Here is a 20,463-nt window from a genome sequence, read left to right on the forward strand (position 1 = left end):
AAATTTTAATGTACAAGTCTTTGTGTGGACCTATATTTTCATTCTCTTGGATAAATATCCAGGGGTGAAATAGCTGAGTTGTATGGTAGGTGTGTAATCTAATTTTTAGAGAAACTTCTAAACTATTTTCCAAAGTGGTTACACCATCTTACATTTTCATTAGCAGTATATGAGAGTTCTAGTTCCGTCTCATCCTTACTAACCCTTGGTATGGTCAGTCTTTCTAATTTTAGCCATTATAATTTTCCTGATGACTAGTGATATCAGATATCATGCATCTTTTTATATGATTAATGGACATTTTATATCTTCTGCATAGTGTCTATTAAAATATTTTGCCCACTTCTTAATTGGGTGGGTACAAGCCCTTTGAGACCTGTATGTGTAATCTCAAATATTTTTTCCAATTTTGTGACTTGGTTTCATATTTTTTAAATCGAATCCCTTGAAGAGCAAGTTTTTAATTTTGATAAATTCCAATCCAACTGATCAATGTTTTGTTTTATAAGTTTACGCTTTTTGTGTGCTATCTAAAAAATCTTTGCTACTCAAGTTTGCAGGGGTTTTCTCTTGTGTTTTCTTCTAGAAATTTTTGTAGTTTTAGATTTTACAGTTAGGTCTATGATTCATTGCCAGTTAATTCCTTAGGCATTTAACATGCTCCCATTGCCTCCAAAGTCCTGTCAACATACCAAAACTCCTCTATTTTTTTCTCCAACCCAGATATTTTCTCTGATCTCCAGACCCCTATGTCTACATGCATATTCACTTAGATGTTTATGTTACTAAAGACTCAACCTCTCCAAACCACATTTTCTACTTTCCTCTCCATACATGTGCCTCCTTCATTTTTGCCTGTTTTAGTGAATGCCTCCATCCACCCAATTGGTCAAGGCAATCCATCACTAAACCTGCCTATTGCACCTTGCACATAGATGTGTACAAACCTGCTCCTTTCTCTCTATCTACACTCTCTAATCAGGGCTATCCTCTTGTCCCTTGGGCTGCTGCAAAGGTCTGGGATCTTCATACCCATGCCTGCCCTACCTCCAATTCACTCACAGTCCTATTCTTAAAACTCTACATCAACTTTCCTTGAGTTTTAAGACAAAGGTTGTATTCCTGAATGTGCCTCTTCCGCCTGTCTTTCTCCCCATCCTTCTCTTCAGCCAGGCCTCTCTTCACCTTCAGATCCACGTGCATGAATCTGCCTTGATTTCCTCAGAAATGTCTCACATCTTTCTTTTCCAGGCATTCATATGCCATTCCTACTCCCAGAAAGAGTCTTGCCACTTTGTCATACTACCACTCTTCTTTCAGACTTCAGTTCAAATGCCACTTGCTCAGGAAGGCTTGTATCATCCCTCAGCCTGGGTCAGGTCCTTCTCTTATAAAAGCTCACAGAAGCTGTACTCCTTCGCCATGTATCACTATGGTAATTGCATGACTGTACATGTCATTAGTAATGTAGCATTCATTTCCCCCTCTAGAATGTAAGCTTCATGAAGACAGCAGTGGTTTCTGCTTTTTCCCAGCTCAATTCCCACCATATAGCACACTTCCCTGAAATAGTAGAGGAATACTTAATTGACACATTTACTAAAGGAAGGAAGGAAGGAAGGAAGGAAGGAAGGAAGGAAGGAAGGAAGGAAAGAACAAAGACAAAGAGAAGGGCAACCATGGATGGAAAGAGGGGAAGGGGTGGGCCAAGGGGGCATAATCTCAGCAAGACAGAGGGGTCAGAATGGAATCATGTGGTTGTGGGAAACACATTTGTTTGTTGATTTTCTTTTTGAATCAGGAATCAATAAATAATTTTCATTCCCCAATCATGTAAGCAGACAACCAATTATAGTAAGACTGGTGGGACCTACATTGCTCTTATCAAAATCAACCTATAAGCTGCTTTAGAACCAGATGGTAAAACAGTTTCAGCACAAAAGATGCATATGTAACTCTGAAGTCTCTGATCATAGCAGCTTTATGTTTAAGGCAATTAAATGCAGCCATCAAAAGGCATATGCAAGAGGGGAAAGTTCAATTAGAGGAAGATATTTTCATAAACCGACTGGAAAAGAGAGAGATGTTTTTCACTTTTCCTCTAAAGCTTTTGAGAATCCTATTCACACTGATGTATAAGGCCAGTTCAAGCCTGACTGAGCAGGGTGGAGGAGAGAGCAGGGTCCAGGGATTTGAGTAGGGGCTCCAGCAGTGAGAGGGCTGGAGTCTGGGTCCCAGCTCAGCAGCCAGAATGCATGCAGACTATGTTAGTTCCATCTTGCCTCAGTTTACCCAATAATATATTATGTATGTGTCCATCTGCTTAGTGGTTTGTTATTCAATTTGACCTATGAATAGAAGGACTAAGGGCTCTAAAGGGGGATTGGATGGAGTGCAGGTCTGACATGTCTCTTCTTCCTTCTCTCCACTCCTGTCCTCAGGCTATGCAGGGAACTTCTCTCCTATTCTCACTGAAAGCCTGCAAAGGTTCTGATTTCATTTTCCCCAAACCAATACCATAGCTGAGGCTTTGCATAGCATCCTCCTCCCAGGGCTAAGGGTAGCTGAAATAAGGGACCTGCTTCTCTGCCCTGCATGATATATGTCCCTGGGTAGGCAGTGGAGATGCCATTTCAGGTGAAACATAGAGAAGACAGTCTCTTCTCACTGGTGTCTGCCCCTGTCTATTTGACATGCCACCTGATGGGGCCACCTGTGATCTACCTGGGGGAGGCCTGGGGAGAGCCCCTCTCACATCTCTTTTGGAGAGGTTACATCATATAGTGTGGTGGTCATGGGCTCTGGAGTGAGACCCTGTGAGTTTAGATTCCATCTCTAATCATTTCTAGCTGTAGGACTGTTGACAAGTTCGGTGTCTTCATCCATAAAATGGGGATGAAAATGATATGTCACCTCATGGAACTACTGTGAAGATAAATGAATAAATACAGGTTAGGGCACTTAGAACAATATCCACTGTATATTAAGTGCTATACAAGTGGTAGCTATTGTTATTTCAAGGCAATATACTGGTTGGCAGTAGTAGTCTTTATGCGTTGTTTTCTATCTCTGGTCAGGGATCCTAATGCTTTAGGCTTTCCCAGCAGAAAGGTGTAAGATATCCTTATCTACTTCAACTTTGAAAACAGCATGATAATGTTTTTGAGTTCTACTTGTTCAGTCAACAAACATTTATTGAATGCCGATTCTGTGTTAGACACTGTTTTGGACTTTGAGGACACCAAAATGAAAGTACTGAGTATGCTTGTCTAAGTTCAGACTCTAGTGGGAAAAATGGGCAGAAATGCACAAAGCTGGTGAGTTTCCATGGGATTGGAGCTGTTACTTACAAAGGACCTTAGAGGCTGAAAGAGAAGAGATGCCCAGGGACAGAAGTGTCTGGGAAGAGCTCCTTGAGAAAGTGCTACCCTTACGATCTTCATAGCTGTACTTCTCAGGATTTCAGAATCTTAATTATGGCATTAAACAATTGATGTTTTATTTCTCTTGTGTATCGAATGCACCATCATATCTCTGAACATAACGAAACAGATTCAACCACCTTTTACTGAGGCACTGTGCTAAGGCCTTTCACACGCATTATATCATTTGGCCAATTCTCTACGAGGACGTCCAGATTTCTTCAGAAACCAGGATGCCAGATGGAATAATTTTTTGATGGATGGAGTCCATTACCAGTTTAGGCTATAAGCCCAGGTGATTGAAAAAGCATAAATCAGGCAATTGTCCTGGTGTTGCCACTCTCTCCAATTTTTAAACCTTCTGCTACTAATGGAGATATTACCTGACCCTCTTGATGATAAAAGAATTAGCTCATTGAATCACCACATGATCATCTGGATTGCAGCTTTTCCTATTCACTGGCTTTCAAAACATTGTTTTAAGTTTTATACTAGAGAGGGTTGGATGGTGTCTTTTTTTTTTTTTTTTTTTTGTGCATGCTTTGTTTTACTGCCAAAGACTTCTGGCCATGTGATTTGTACTTAAACCTACATGTCATGTGCATGCCTGATGTATGATGAGAGAGAAAGAGGATCTCTCCTCTCCATTGTCTACTACGCTTGGCTGTGTTTTGCTCTGAGATCACCAAGTCAAACTCAGTTTGTCAATCAAGTTCCCAAATCTGAGCTCTTAAAATATCTCACCTAGTTCAAGCCCTCCCTAGAGGGATGGAGGGCTGGGATGGGTTTCAGAGTTCCTCAGTTCCATTCAGTGGAGTCTGGCTGCAGAGAATGAGTCAGAATAGTCATGAAGCTATCTCCCTGGCACTAACCCCAGACCCGTTTTAAATAACGCATCTAAATGTTAATGCACACTTAAGACAACAGTGTAGCTCATACTCTTCCCAAATTGATTCATTTTGCAGTGAGCCTGATGCAATTTACTCAGTATAAAAATGTCTCTGGCAATTAGGAGAACAAAGGGGCAAAGCTGGCGGACCACAAGGATGACAAACAAAGTTAGACGATGTGAAAGCTGGGGACAAAATTAAATTTCTTTTTGAATCAGATATTTTTGGGAATGTCAATAGCAAACAAGAAAGGCCTCCTTTGCCTGCAAGAGAAACTTGAGGATTCTCCATTGGGAAGAAAAGATACAAATTGTCTAGAAAATGGTTTTGATGAAATGCTCCAGCAGCCTTCCTGGTTGCTAACTTTAGGATGCCTGGGGTTCAAACAGCAGGATGCAGCAGGATTCAGGGGAAGAGTGAGCCAAGCTTATGCTACACTGGTGGGTAGAGATTTCCAGATCATTGAAGAATTGCACCCCCCCCCCCCGCCCCCCCGCCCCGATCCACTTCACTGGTTAAGGTCATATGGGAAGAATGTGGCTCCGGAAAATATGCTGTAGAAGAAACTAAAATTGTTTAGCCTGGTGGGGGCAGGGGGTGGTAGGGGAGTTAAGAAGAGACATGAAAACTATCCTCAAAGAAATGAAAACTGCCTTGTTAGGAGAAAGTAGGCTTGTTCTATGTGATTCCAGAGGACAAATATAAGATCAACCAGATAATCGTGAAATAGGAGAGGGAACTAACATACACTATCTGCTCAAATTATCCTAGATGCCTCATATGCATAATCATAGTACTACTTCACAGGAAAATTGTGGTGTTAAATTCAATTATATGCCTCAGTGCTAAGAAGATGATAAACACTCAATGCATATTAGCTATCACTGTTAAAAGCTCCTGTAAGATAGGTATTACTATTCCCATTTTATGGATGAGATACAGGAGACCTGAAGAAATTGAACAACTTTCCAGAGATATTCAACAACTTTTCAAGATGACAAAGGCAGTGGGCTACAAGCAAGTTCTTCCTGGCAGCAAAAGCTGCCTCACAGGGGGCAGTCTGCTTTTTGAGGTGAGCATCCTATTGGTTGGAACCAGGTAAGCTGAAGTCAGATGAGCTTTGGAGGAGGCTCTTGCGTTGGTTTGGAGTGAGGGTAAAGGGACTGGATTCAATGGCTTTTAAGATTATTTTCTGCTTGATGAGTCTATGTCTAAAATATTTTTCTAGTTCTGCTGGCTAGAGTATGCCTTTAACCCAAATTAGCATAAATAGTCATGTGGGAATGTGAAATTGGAGAGGCAGCCACAGGAAAAGACCAAGGACTCAAGGACCATGGACAGTGCAATACAGAAGTTTTTATTTCTATCTGGACTCTCATTTTGCCAATCATCAAATTTCTTGGCTCAATCACATACACAATGAACCTGATGCCACCAGGACCCCAAACCCAAGAGGCCAGCCTTAAGTCAGACAGGAAAGCAGAGAGTTAATCAAGAAAGTTGGTAGACATGTGAGGATTTTTATAAATGAAAATCATCTGTGTCTATTGAGAAGACTCAATGGGCACCAAGAGGCTCCTTAGGGAAAGTGACCAGGAGAAAAAAGTCCAGACAGAGGAGTCACTCTGAGGCCTGTAGGTAAACATCCAATACAAAAATGATAGAATTTCATGCAGTCATTGAGGGATTTTAGTCCTGGAAACAAACAAACAAACAAACAATGGAGGGAATATTTAAGGAACAGTTGGAGAGAACACAACAAGAATTCATCCTAGCTTGTCTGAAAAGATAAAAAAAAAACAACAAAAAAAAAACTCAACAGGAGTCGGTGTGCTTAACTGGGAATGTAAATATAGGTAAACTAAGAAGAGGAAGACGTTGGAGGGGGGAATACCAAGGAGAAGATTCTTATGGAAGATAAGAAAACACACAGGAAGCATACAGGAAATTGTCTGAAAAATTGGAGGGGCTAAGATGATCCCAGAGTGGGCTATCAGGAAGTATGGGAAACATCTTATTTTTCAAGGCTGATGTATGCCAGCATTTGCTTAGTGGTGTGGGCTGAGGAACAGTCATTATACCTGGGGTTGAGTAGAAGGAAGTGAGATATTATGGAGGATGGAGATGGGATTTTGGTCAAGAGCTTTCCAGATGCATCTTTTTCTTAAAACTGTATCTCAAATTCTCAGAGTTCCTGGTCCAATTAATTTGATGGTTTGTTCATTTAAATTTTTTTTTTCAACGTTTTTTATTTATTTTTGGGACAGAGAGAGACAGAGCATGAACGGGGGAGGGGCAGAGAGAGAGGGAGACACAGAATCTGAAACAGGCTCCAGGCTCCGAGCCATCAGCCCAGAGCCTGACGCGGGGCTCGAACTCACGGACCGCGAGATCGTGACCTGGCTGAAGTCGGACGCTTAACCGACTGCGCCACCCAGGCGCCCGATGGTTTGTTCATTTAAAAAGCATTTCTTGAACATATTCTGTGGGTCAGGCTCTGTGCAAGGCAGAGGAGACGCAATGATAAATAATGCCCATCCCTATTCTTAGGACGCCTAATTGGTGAGAAATGCCTGTAAAAGAACAAATGTGCCTCAGGGCTGAGAACAGTAACAGAGATGTGAATGAAACAAGCTACAGAAGTGGGTGTAAAGGATGGTATAATCAACACTGCTTGGACTGGGTCTGGAGTCCCAGGAAAGGCTTGAGAGCTAAGAGATTCTTTTTTGAAGGAGGGGAAAGATTGCACTTGGTGGTCCGAGAGGTGGGGGAAGGAAGAGGGGTTGAAACTGCTGGCTTCAGTTAGGAAAACTGTGAACAGCTTATTATAAATGAAGCATGGGTCCAAAGGAATGGGGTAAGCTCAAGACGGGGAGGGCCAGATTGGGGTCGTGTGCCATGCTGAAAAGGAGCTCAGACTTGATCCTGAGATCCACAGGGGTTTACTGAAAGATCTGAAGCAGGAGATTAGCAACGTGCAATGTTCACCTGCTAGTTCTCTTACCAAGTTCTTGACTTGCTCTATTTTGGGACTTCCTAATGCCCAGGAGGAGTCACTGAGGTTATTGTTCTCAAAGACTTCAAGGAACATTCCACAGTATAATATGACAGAGAAGAACAAAATCTGAGTCTAGAAGTAGGGCCACGAGGGAAGCAACATGGCTCACGGCCTTCTCTTGATTCCCACTGTGTGCCAGTCATTTGTTCTAAGTTGCCCTGAGAGGTGCGGGCAGGCCCCCGATGCTCGGGTAACCTGAAGTCCTTGGGTGAATATCTCACAGGCAGTTCCTATGCCCTGGGCCCAGCCTGCTCCCTCTTGAAAAGCTGTGGCCTTCACTGCGTGCCCTCCCCTTTCTCACAACCACAAGATGTACCCATTGACGGAGGGAAAGCGATCAGCATTTTGACAACAGTGGGAAGACTCCTTCTTGGAGCTTAGTGATGTAAGATCATCTCAGGAATAGACATTGTACCAAATCCGCATGTAGATTTTGTAAAGCCTTTTAAATGCAAAGTCCCATGCTTGATATGGCTCTTAACTAAGGCTCTGAACCATAAGAAAATGCATTTCTGTTATAAAAACAAGGAGTTTATCTAGACATGTGAGTGTGGTACTATAAACAAAACAAAGGGGAAAAAAGAAAACTCAGAAGCAGGCCAGGTAATGAAACATAGGGAGGTTTGCTTTGAGGCCTGGAGTGAATGCAAAGTGGAGCTGGGCTATTATGCAGCTCATGGTGTTTCTTTACTCAGCCGCCATCGACACCGGTGGCCTGGACTCTGCGTTACAACTAAAAGAGCAGATAATTTCATCACCTCGTTCTGCCTCCTTCACCACAGACAGAGACCTGGCCTCCCCAGGCAAGGGGGCCTGGATTGGCCTAGATCTTCAGGAAACAGGGAAGCTGGGACCATGTTGGACTTTCTATATATAACCTTCTGCAGGGCAGGCTTTCTAGTTCCTATTCTTAAGGCTGGCCACTTTCCAAAATGTTCTTCCTTGGGCCAAAAGCCTTAGAACTTTGCCCTCTATTTTTGGATGGGAAGGATTATATACATACCACAGAAAATATGTAGCTAGGTATTTATGAAGACTATACAGTGATGATATGTTACATATGTATCATCATACACAAATAATAATATATTCTTAATTACTGGCTGGTGATAGGGAGGCCGGGAGCATGGTAGGAGTGTAGACTGTGGAGCTAGACTGGATTCAGATGTAGTCTGCTCCTTACTAGCTGTGTGACCCTGGGCAAGTTACTTAACCTCACTGAGCTTCAGCTTCTTCACTGTAAAATGCAGGTAATAAAATTGCCTCCCTCATTGAATGGCAGTGAGCATAATATTAAGTGACATGACACGTGGAAGGCACTTAGAACAATGCTTGGCACCACTGAGTAAATTCCAAGCAACTATCCCTCTCTTCTTGCTATGGTCTGAATGTGTCTCCCCCAACTCGGACCCAAATTCTTATGCTGAAACCTAACCCAAAATGTTGGCAGTAGGAGGTAAGGCCACTGGAGGTGATTAGGTCATGAAGGTGAAGGTCTCATGGATGGGATTAGCACTCTTATAAAGGGGGTTTCAGAGAGCTCCCTGGCCCCTCTCACCATGTGAGGACACAGTGAGAAAAGTGCCAACTGTGAATCAGGAAGAGGACCCTCACTAAAGCATGACCTTGCTGGCATCCCGTCTTATATTTCCAGCCTCCAGAGCTGTGAGGAATAGATTTTTATCATTTCTGGTATTTTGTTATAGCAGCCAGAATGGACTACAACACTCTTCTTCCTTTCCATTATTATAATTATACAAATTAAGGGGAGCAGAAGAAGTGGGGTGAGCTCCTGCTCATCCTGGCCAGCAGCTTCACTCTTTCCCCATCTTTTGCATGCTGGCACTTGAGGGCCAGCAGTGAAAGGAAGGATGCTGGATCCCTGTTGACTAGTGGGGGAGAGGGCCTTGTAGCTGGATCATCACAAGGCCACAGGCTGATGCCATCCATGGAATCTGAATCGGAGGAGACACTGAACTGGACACTGCAGAATGAGTAAGGATCTCTGTGGTGGAGACGGGAGTGGAGGGCAATCCATAAGGAATAATCACCTTAGCTACTCTTGCTGCAAAGGAAGAGGAGGGGAGAGGTGACAGAAAAGTCCTAGAGTCTGAGCCAACTGTAGCCAAAAAGTGTAAATAGCTTGCGCCCTGAGTCCACTTGTGCTGGGGCAGAAATCAACTGTGTGCGTGGATGGATTGTCTATAGGAATCTGGAGTCCTCACTAGGGAGGAAGAAACTAATAGAGGGAGAGAAAGTCAGAAAAGAGCCTGGATTCGGGGTGAAATCTTTTGAGTATTTGTAGAAGGACATTTGCTACAGAAAGAGGTGGGGGAGGGGGTCCAGGGATGAGACTTCTCTTTGGAGACTGCCTTGGTGAGGAGGGGATGGGTACTGTTACTACGCAAGCCAGAGGCACATTCGTACGAAGTGTGAGAACTCTGAGAGACTGGATGGGGGCAGACTGGCTAAGTTATCATGTAGCCCCAGCACCACCTACTTCTCAAGCTGCTGGGCCTTGGGACATGGTCCCTCCATGCATGCATGCCTTTGGCTCATTTCCCCCCTGACTGCTGCCCCTCCTCCCTCCAGAGCCAGCTCAAGCTGTCTTCTCTGGGCCAGCTTGCCTACCAGCCAGCAGCACACTCATGCATACACTCCTCCACACCCCTCTGCACATGTCCTATGCATAAACTCATTATAGCCCTTTCCCCACAGCATCACAGCCGTCCCTTGTCACCTAACACTAAACATCACTGTGAGCCCCTTGAAGGCAGGATGAGCCATCAGAGTTCAACCAAGACTAATAAACGTTTGTTGACAGAATGCCTGATGGAATGAATGAGTGAATTGCTTGACGTTAATGGTTTATTACCTAAATTCCTCCACCTATTTTCTTTTAATTTTTTTAAACATTTTAATTAATTTTTGAGAGACAGAGTGCCAGCAGGGGAGGGGCAGAGAGAGAGGGAGACACAGAATCTGAAGCAGGCTCCAGGCTCTGAGCTGTCAGCACAGAGCCCGATGTGGGGCTTGAACCCATGAACTGTGTGATCATGACCTGAGCCAAAGTTAGACACCCAACCAACTAAGCCATCCAGGTGCCCCTAAATTCCTCCACCTATTTTTAATATCTCCCTCCCCACTGGGAAAAGGTGAGGGTCAACAAACACTTCTTAGATGAAACCAATCAGGTTTGCATACAACGTACATTTATCATTATGGGATTTTCCAAGACGCCATTCTGACAAGCCAAGGGGTTAGAGGTATTCACATTCTCTCAAATTCCTAGTGTTTAATCCATCAAATATCTGGGGCAGAGTGGAAAAAGGAAAGCAACCAGCTCAAAAGAGCCCTCCTACAAGCCCTAGGCTGTCAAATCTCAAAGGTCAAAACTGGCAGAAGCCGATGGTCTTTTCATTTATTTTTCTTGACGCCCATCAATGAAAGCAATCATGAGCAAAAGTTGTACCTGCCAGGAAAGGAATTGTCCTTTGTACTTAGTGGCAACCTTCACAGTTGAGGTGCACTCTGACAGCTGCTTCCTGAACCCCAGAGAGGATTATACATGTATCCCTGGGCGGGGGCAAAAGGTGGGAACAAAATACTTTTCATCTTCTTATTGATTGGAGACTCTTCTATGATCTCGGATTGGGCTTTAAGTCTTAGACTCAGAGCTCAGGTTTAAGAAGAGTTGCATCGTAGATTACCATAAACTGACCTGGTGTCCATGCACCTAACAAAGAACACTTACTATGGGCCAGATGCTGTGCCAGGCAAGCATCCTGTGCAAGGAGTAAGAAGATACACAGCCTGAGGCCTCGACCTTCAGGGCTTCTGGCTCAGAATTAGATGACCAAATATCAGCTGAGTCTTCTTGAGAAGAGCTTTACTTGACTGGATAAGAACAGGTGCCAGTTTTTTCAGAGTCAGACATGATACCAGGGTTCCAGTACAATGCCTCCTTGTGGAAACAACAAGAGCCAGAAAAAAAAAAAAGCACCCAAAAGGTATGTGTTTCTCTATGTGTTTCCCCATAACAAAGGGAAAATCATTGAACCTCTCTGAGATTCAGTTTACTTATCTGTAAAATGAGGATAATAACATATATGACACACTGGGTGCCTGGATGGCTCAGTCGGTTAAGCGTCTGACTTCAGCACAGGTCACGATCTTGCTCAGAGCCTGGAGCCTGCTTCGGATTCTGTGTCTCCCTCTCTCTCTGCCCCTCCCCTTCTCATGCTCTGTCTCTGTCTCTCTCAAAAATAAACATTAAAAATTTTTTAAAATAATATATGACACAGATCAAAATGAAGATGAAATGAGTTGCTGGGCTGATTGTAGTTGGTGCACCTTGGAACCTGAACGTGCACTGTACAGAGTTGCTATGAATGCTAACAGCATAGTATCTATCCCCTGAGAACAAAAAGGAGTGCCATGCTCCAGTGTCAACCTGGGACCTACATGAAAGTCAACACATGACATTCTGAAGACTAGAGATGGATGGTGGGTAGGTGGATGGATGTGGCTATGGATGTGGCTATGGATGGATGGATGGATGTGGATGGATGGATGGATGGATGGATGGATAGAGAATCTCTCTGACTCTGAAAAGTCCAGCTTTCTCTAGTCCACCCTGTATTCTTCCTAGTCCCCTATGGCCTTAAAAGCCACAGTAATTCTGGAGAGAGAATGATAGATGTGTCTTGAGTAGATGCACTGGTGGAGACCAGTACCTTAAATAGCCTTGGATTTACCCAGCTGTTCCAGATGGGGACCACACAGGCAGAATCAGGCCACAGGGGGAAACCTTGTCAACTAGCATGTGTATCTGTGAGGGGGAAATAGGACGCTACACCCTGCACACAAGTGTATCTCATTTCTCTTAGCTTTCTTCCAACCTTCTGTCTTTAGTATTTAGCAAATGATTGTAGATAGTTACCAGCTTATGTAATCAACTAATTTAAGGTGAGGTATTTGCCATGATCCCTAATTTTTGATGCACACCAGAATCCCTGTGTCATTTTCTAGACATACTCATGCTCATGCCCCTTCCCAAGATGAATAAAATCAGAATCACTCTGCATGGGACTAAGCTATACAAATTTTATAAAATGGGTGGTTCTGATTTGTACCGCCAAAGCTTGAGACCTATCATATTAATGGCTTCAAATCCAAATGTTCTAGAGAGGACTAACATTTCAGTAGTTGCTTCAACAATACTATTCACAGGGATGAGAAATACAGCGAATCCAAGCACAGCCAATGGGACTGGTCCTTTGAGGCCCAACTTAGGGAACACAAGCAGTCACTCTGAGGATAGGGGGTGTGAAACTGTGGCTGTCCTCATACCCAATCCCACACAGCCCTGAGCTTCCTGGAGGAAGGCCAGCCCTGCTCCTCTGCCCCTGCGAGGGCCCGGGGCCGAGGGGCCGCCAGGAGCAGGAACAAAGCACTATTAGCACCTATTCTGCATGTCATCTAATTTAATCCTCACAACAACCTCATGAGGCATGCCAATTATTACCATTTTACAGATAGGAAAGCTGAGGCTCATAGACAGTCAGAGACTTGCCTAAACTCACACTGTGTGTGGGAGCTACTTCCAAGCACACTAAAGACCCAAGTCTCATGCTCGGAGAACCACAACCTGTGTGACTATTCCCGTGACCAGGTGTCCTGGAAATATGCACCTGACAAGCCTGGGTGTGGGTGTTAAGGCTTTTAAAAATTGTCGTTAAAGCCTCTAAATGGCTCTCTCTTTTTAGTGTAAATCACCCGGACATTAAAGCCCTTATTGTATATTTATTAGTGTGTTATTCAGACCAAGGGGAAAAAGAGAAAAGCGACACTCTGAATGACTTTGAAAGGGAGAAAATGCTGGGTCTGAAATTAAATCATTGTGACACTGCCACTTGAGGGCATCAATTTCAATAAATGATCACCTTTTTTATTCTCAATCCCGTTTATCACGCAGGCAGGATGTGAGGAGGACTTTGGCTGGAGGGTGCTGAATGCCACAGGCCCCTGATCTCCCCGTGTTGGCCAGACTTGCCACACCACCCTGGGCCAACTGAAGTTAAATCCGGCACAGTTTGGCAGTCAGGCATCTTTTCAGAAGCACATGCCTAGTGGCATCTTTCCATGTTGCCCTGCCTGAAGCCTATCCCTCGCTCAGCCTGCTGAGACCATTCGGTCTATTTACAGGAGAATTCAGGGCTCTGTACATTTGCAGCAGAAGGTCTCTGCGTCAAGAGGGGGTAACTGTCCTGTAAGCTAGGCTGGGAACAAACAGCAGGACTCCGGGGTGGGGAAAATTGTTTCCTGCTACCCCAGTCCTCAGTGACCACCTGAGGTGAGGCAGCTGGCCTTGCAGGATGAGGAAGGGGACAGAATGCAGCTGGAATCTCTCCTTGGGAAGGGAAGAAACTGAGGCTGGGAAGAGCCGAAGATTAGCAGGGGAGCCAGGACTGACACAGCACTGCCACACCCACAAGTCAATATTGCTTTGAATTAAATGACTTTGGCAGCTCTCCCATTAGGATTGTTCTGGTTTTAAAGCTGGTATCTTTGGCCAGAACTGACTGGTCTAAATAAATATGGCAGCTGTGTCGGTACCCAGCACGGACATAGGGTTTTCTTCACAGGGGGTGGGTGGCTGCGGATCTTAAGCTGAAGGCAGTGAGCTTGAGGATTTCCTGATGCAGCTGTTCAGCCAGGAGATAGAAGAGAGTACAAGAAAGCAGGGCTCCGGAGGACCAAGAGCTCATACTTTGTCCTTCATCACGTCACGTCACCCCTCAGGGCCTTGGCATCCCCAGTGGACAAGAGAGAAGGAACTCAGGTCTCCTCTGAGGGTAGGGGTTAAGACCCTGCAGAAAGGTGAAGCATTGTGCTGAGGGGAGCCTTATTTCTTGGCCACCTTCTGTGATGAACCTTGTTTGTGCTACAGAATGGCCCTGACAGCTTATCGTGGCTCAAGCCTGAGTATCCCCAGATCCTTTAGGTTTAAAGCATCTTTTCAAGTATTAGTAATTCAAATGATTGGCAACTTGTATCCCCTCAGGGCCCAATTCTTCCCTCTACACACTGTGTACCTCTGGTCACACACAATAAAGTCCCCGGATACCCAAGGCTGCAGGAGAAAGGTGTGTGCTCGGGTGTCCGGGAAGGAACTGAGGAGGCACTCCTACAACCCCAAACACCCCCACCCCCTGAGCCTGGGGTCCTGAGTCCAGGAGGGCACCAATGTCACACTGGCAACTTCTGTTCCTTAATATCTCTGGGCCCCCATTTAAAGCCATCTGCACAAGCACGTGCTGAATCCTCCTTACTGGACTGCATGTTCCCTGAAGTTGTGCCTGTGCCCTCTTTGGCTGCGTATTCCCAACACCTACTGCATGGGAGGCACAGGATCCATGGTTGTTAGAGGGATGGATACCCTGGAAAGCATCTAGCATGTGTTAAGTACCTAATATGGTTGGCACAGCATGAACCATTTTCCTTATGCCATTTCACAGCTCACCATTCTAAATAGGGATTATCATATTCATTCAATTCATGGGGACTTTGTAACCTCTGACTTCTAGTTAAGATGTCCTATGCCTGCTGGATTCTGTGGCCAGCAGGGCTGGGCTGTTTGACAGAGCATTTCTCCGCTTCCGTGCTCCTGTGGCCATTCTGGCAGGGCAGATGAGCAGATGAGCGGGCCAAGCACTCATCGCTTTGCATCCCCTGGGAGACCCAGGCCAAAGCCAGGCCTCCTTGGCAGAGGCGGGCGCTCATGCTCTGTGATTCACTAGACCTCATGTATGTGGCTGCTTTCCAGGAGGCAAGGAAGGGAGCAGCTGCTGGGGCTCCCCCACTGCCTGTCCTTGCCTCCGGTGTCTCCAGGCAGGCTGCTGCTCCCCCAGTGTTGCACTTCGTACTCACGACTTGGTGTCTGGGGGACTCAGTGGCCTCAGGCTTGTCCTTCCCCAGCCCACTCCTATGAGTCAAGCTCTCCCCAGCTGACTGTGTTATGACACTTTCCTCCCTTGTTACTACAAATGGAGAATGTTGTTTTGCAAATAGCAGTCCCCAAACCACCCATGTTCTGTCCTGAGAGGAAGCCAGCCCCATTTGTAATTATCACTGTCATCACCACCAGGATTTCACTGTGTCCCCCTCACCACTCGGAGCGCTACGTTGTCGGGTCGTCTCCGACATAAAAGGGACTGAACTTCAGTGAGGCAAAGTGCCAAGGACCTCAAAACCAAAGGATCCTTGAGATTGCCACCAACCCCACAATCAGAGAGCGGATGAGTCTTAGTCCTTTGTGCTCCCTGATTCTGAGCAGAACAGAGCAGATTAGGATATTAAATAATGGTCTCTTACATGTGCATCCTGCTTAGTGTGAAAAGCCCTTTACGTCTTTTATTCCTTTAACTCCACAGCACCACATGAGTAGGGCTGGCATCATCATCCTCACTTCACAGATGGGGGAACCGAGGTTTAGTAGGGGTGGAATTCACCCTGAAGTCATAGAGCTCATTCATGGAAAATCCTTTCATAGACCATCAAAGGCTAGTCTTTTGTATCTAGCACCTGTATGGTCCTAACAAATAGAAAGTACCCAATGAGTAATGGTTCTCCAAACTGAGGAATAGTGAACTAGGACCTAAACTGAGGGCTTTGATTCATAGAATACTGATTTTTTTGCTGCAGCAACACGGCCTAATTGAGCTCTTCCAGCAACGGGCAAAAATAGTCTGAAGTCAGTCTGCTTAGGTTCAGACCTCCTGCACCCTGTCTAGCCAGTGACCTTGGGAAGGTTGTTTGATCTTACTGAATTTCCCCATCTGTGAAATGGAAGATAGTAACAGTGACTGCTTCATTGTGTTGGTGAGTATTAAATAAGAAAATACATGTAAAGTGCACAGTGTTGACTGGGAAGTCACATCTGGGAAGTGTTAAAAAGTGTTGATAGCAGTTATTATTACTCAAGGGTAGAGACTGCACCTTACAGATCTATGTAACTGAGGAATCAGTACAGTGGTTGGCACACAGACTTGAGTGTAGGGCTGAAGACACCTGTCTACCAACACTGGCATTCATCACATGACATGGAGTGAGTCCCTTTCCCATTCTGGGCCTCAGTCCCCACTCCTGAGAATTGACAAGGTTGAATCTTGAGGTAAATCTCAGGGTTCCTCCCAGCTCTAAACTTGTCTAGCTATTTCAGTAGTTCTCAAAGGGGACAATTTTGCCCCCCAGGGGACATATGGCAATGTCTGGAGACATTTTTGTTGCCATGACCAGGAGAGATGCTACTGGCATCCAGTGGGTAGAGGCCTGGGAAGCTGGGGAGCCATGCACAGGACAGTGACCACAGAAGGAATTGTCTGGTCCCAGATGTCAATAGTGCTGAGGCTGAGCAACCCAGATCCAACTCTACGCAAATACCTAGAGCTCTGTGAAGTGTTGAACAAGTGCCTGTGCCCTGCAGCTTGCCAAGATGCCTGGGGGCAGCACAGCTCCTCCATGCATCAGGACAGTCTGTGGACTGCCCCTTCAGCTTCCACCTTCTACCCTCACCACATCGATTTTGTTAGGGGTGGGGAGGCTGTCTCAGGCATCTTTAGTTTCAATTTGGAACCACTCCTGCTCATCCCCAAACTCCAAGATGGCTCTGTCAGGACTAAGGGAGAATGTCTCTACACAGAGATGCCTGGAACTCAGCCTAAGGCAAAGGCCCTGTAGATGTAGGGCAGCCCCAAGCAAAGGCATCAAGTCAGGGGGCTTGCCACAGCACACTTGCTTCCTTTCTCCTGCTTCAACTCCCACTTTCCAGGGGGCAGGCCAATTCCTACAGTGGGAGAGTCGCTCTGGGAAAAAATGCAATGGCTAGCATGATGGGCCTTGAGACTGGGGAGAATCACAGCCTGCCCACACTGTGCTGTCTTCCTTTCCCTATTCTCATTGTCTATGAAGGGAAGGTGGCCATCATATGCCCCCTGTGCTCATCTGTCTCAAATCTAGAGGATCTAGTGGATCTCTTTTGTAAGGTTCTTTCACCTTCCATTTCCTTTTCCCTGACCCTGCCCTTTCCCTCTGAGTTCCTGCTGAGAGGCTATGGGTTTCCTGGAAAGTGCACTAATGAGAGAAGGGGAGATCTGGAGTCCACTTTGGGCCATATCACTTCCTATTTCCTCTCTCTGCCTCAGTTTTCTCATTTGTTAAGTGGGAACTCACCAGGTAGTTGCATGCATAGGAAGATAAAGAGGGGAAACGTCTTTGCAAGACCCCATGGCTAGTCATTGGGAGGAGCTGTGGTCTTCCAAACCATGCTATCCAGGGGACTAGGCTCTGCTACTCAGAAAGCACTGAAATCCCTCTGGCACTCTTCCTTCACATGCATGCACATTCTCAGCCTGCACTTCAGGGAGACTCTGAACTCCACTTCACCCTGTGACATCAATGAGTCCCAGCCTCCAACCACACACTTTAACAGATTGATGGTCTGAATTCTCAGCAGCCTTGAGCAGTGCTGTCTGGTCTCTTCCAGGATTGGTGGGGCAAGAATGCTGAGTGCAGAAGTCAAGTTCATGAGACTGGGCAGACGCCTACAGCATGGCATGGCAGCAGAGGCCAGTACCCACCCTGCCCATGGATGGGAGGCCTTACCATCTGGGCTTCTCCCAAGAAAGGGAGGCCATGCTGGAAGGAAGTTCGGCCCCAAGGACAGCTCATCTAAAACAGTAGGCAGCCTGGACACCCAACATTCCTAACTTCTGGAGAACATAGGAAGAGGCACTTGGTACTGGTACTTGGTACCAGAGGTACTTGGTACTTGGTACTTGGCTGGATGGACCCTCCCATTTCAGAGGCATGAAGATGGATATAGAGTTTAGGTATGGGGACAACATCCTTCTTGAAGCTAAGATTTTATTCCTCCTGGGACTGTAGGAGCTTGTAGTTTTTTGAAGCACAGCTAAATACAGATGAGTCAGCAGTAGGAGAGTAGGGTGGAGATTTTCAAGAAATTATTAAGGAGGCCATAGAGCTTTTTGGAAAAGCAGTAGACAGGCTATCCCCTCCTGACCCAGCACACCATGGAGGTAAACAATGGGTAACATCACTGTTCAGATGGGACTCCTCTGAAAGATATTTTCTTAGAAAGAAGCTAACTCTAAGCTTAGATAGAAATCTGAAGTCTATCTTCTGTAAACATGCCACAAAGAAAGAGCTTTCACCCTTGATTATAAACTAATCAGATCTGGGGCCCCTCAAAAGTGGGGTTTTATGATGGCATTTATTCTTATGGAATAAGAAAAAAAAGGTATGCACAGAGATACCCTGGTTCAAATTTGCTTTCCAATGTGACTACTTCTAGAGGCCCAGTAGATCACTGAGTAAGCAAGTGAATATCTTCTGGAAGCTTGAGGAGCTCACAGACATGGGTATCCGGTGTGATTTCAGTATTGTGTAAGCCTCAGAGGTTCTGGAATGAAGCTTGTTCCAATCTCTATTGAATTGATACCACTGTGGTATCCCTGACCAGTTCTGCTCTGGGGTCCCACACTCCTGCACGACCTGCTTAGGTGGCTACAATGATTTGCTCTTTCCCTACCTGCTCAAGTCCTAATGGTAAAATCCCATTTCCAGCATATTAAATTACTTTCATTTTGGCCTTTTAACACTCCCCTTGGCTGTTTTCTTCTTGGCTCCATCTGTACTTTGGGAAATAAATACCTTTAACACCCACTCGTTAAATGTCCACTTTGCCAGCTGGTCTTCTGGCCTCTGGAAGGACCACCAGCCTGGGCAGCCAAAGGGCCCTACAGAACAGTGCCTGAGACACTGCCTTGGGAATATTAGCAATAATGGCTCAATCTGGACCCTACCCATTGAAAGATGACTGTGAGTTTTAAGTAGATGTCACAGACTCTGGAAATTTGCAGCCAAAAGCCAAATGGCCTTTTATATCATCAGTTTTGGACATGGGGAGGGACTTACCCATGCTTTCCCGGAGTGGGTACCAGAAGGATCTCTCTTCCAGCCTCGTTGTGGGGCAGTAGCTGGGCGACATACCTCCCAGAAGGCTGCAGATGCCTGTGCACCGAGACAGCCAGGCTGCAGTGCTCGCTGCTGCTCCTCATCCATGGGCTCAGGATGGTGTGCTTGGAGTTTGCTGAGGTGTTGAGGAGCAGGAAGGAGCCTGGCAAGAGACAGACAAGGTGACTCTGCAGGTGTGTACAGATAGGAGCACCAGCAGCATCTCCGTGGCAGGATATAGAGACCAATGGCACCAAAGTCAGCAATGGTATAGGCCTTTCTCACCTTCTTCACATAAACACAACCCTCTTTCCCTTTTCTTAGATCATCTTTGTGAAAAGCAAAGCCTGAAGCAAGAGAATGGTAATTCTGGACTTACTAAGGCTCTCACCTTAGTTCCCTGTCTTACTAGTTCTATGTACTGGAGTCCCAGGTTCTTTATCTGTAAAATGGCAATGAAAACACCTATATCAAAGGGTGGGTGTAAAGATTATATGAGATAAGCATGGGGAGTACTTTACCCAGTTCTGGGTGGAGAGGAAGGCCCCTATTAAATCATCAATTACTTGATTTCAACTGTCTTCTAAGTTAAAGTAGAGATGATAGCTTACAGATTATTTGTCAGCCAATAGGCACGATTAACAAAGTCTCACAGGCAACTGGAGAAAAATAGGGGGTATTACCTAATCCCCATAGAATAACCAGCATGAGAAACCCAACCCAGATGCTAAGATGTTCTGATGGATTTACAGCCTGGTCTACAGGGACAGCCTAAATAGTTGCTGCCTCCAAAATGTGCCAAGAATGGAGCCAGGACACTAGTGCCATTTTGTAAACATCCATGTAGGGTGTTTCCAAACCCTACAAACCAAAGCACACTCTGGGGCATCTCAGGCCACCCTACAGGTCACAGTTTAAATAAAAGCTGAGTTCTCCATATCACATTCAAGCCAACTTAGCACTCAATTTATGGCCAATTCAGAGTTTCTCAGGAATGTATGGATTGGCTCTACAATCTCAAATAACTCTGACCAGTTCAAGGTTTTCCTTGACAGGT

General features: G+C 45.4%; 1 protein-coding gene across 1 annotated transcript in view; it reads right to left on the reverse strand.

Annotated features, from left to right (window-relative positions):
- The window catches only part of ALK (ALK receptor tyrosine kinase), a 679,865-nt gene that overhangs the window by 299,899 nt on the left and 359,503 nt on the right, over positions 1-20,463 (reverse strand). The window contains exon 4 of the mRNA XM_058682930.1: positions 19,368-19,569. Coding sequence (XP_058538913.1) covers positions 19,368-19,569 — 202 coding nt within the window. The remainder of the gene's footprint in view (positions 1-19,367; positions 19,570-20,463) is intronic.

The sequence above is a fragment of the Neofelis nebulosa genome, chromosome 9, assembly GCF_028018385.1.
Source record: "Neofelis nebulosa isolate mNeoNeb1 chromosome 9, mNeoNeb1.pri, whole genome shotgun sequence".
Classification (NCBI taxonomy): domain Eukaryota; kingdom Metazoa; phylum Chordata; class Mammalia; order Carnivora; family Felidae; genus Neofelis; species Neofelis nebulosa.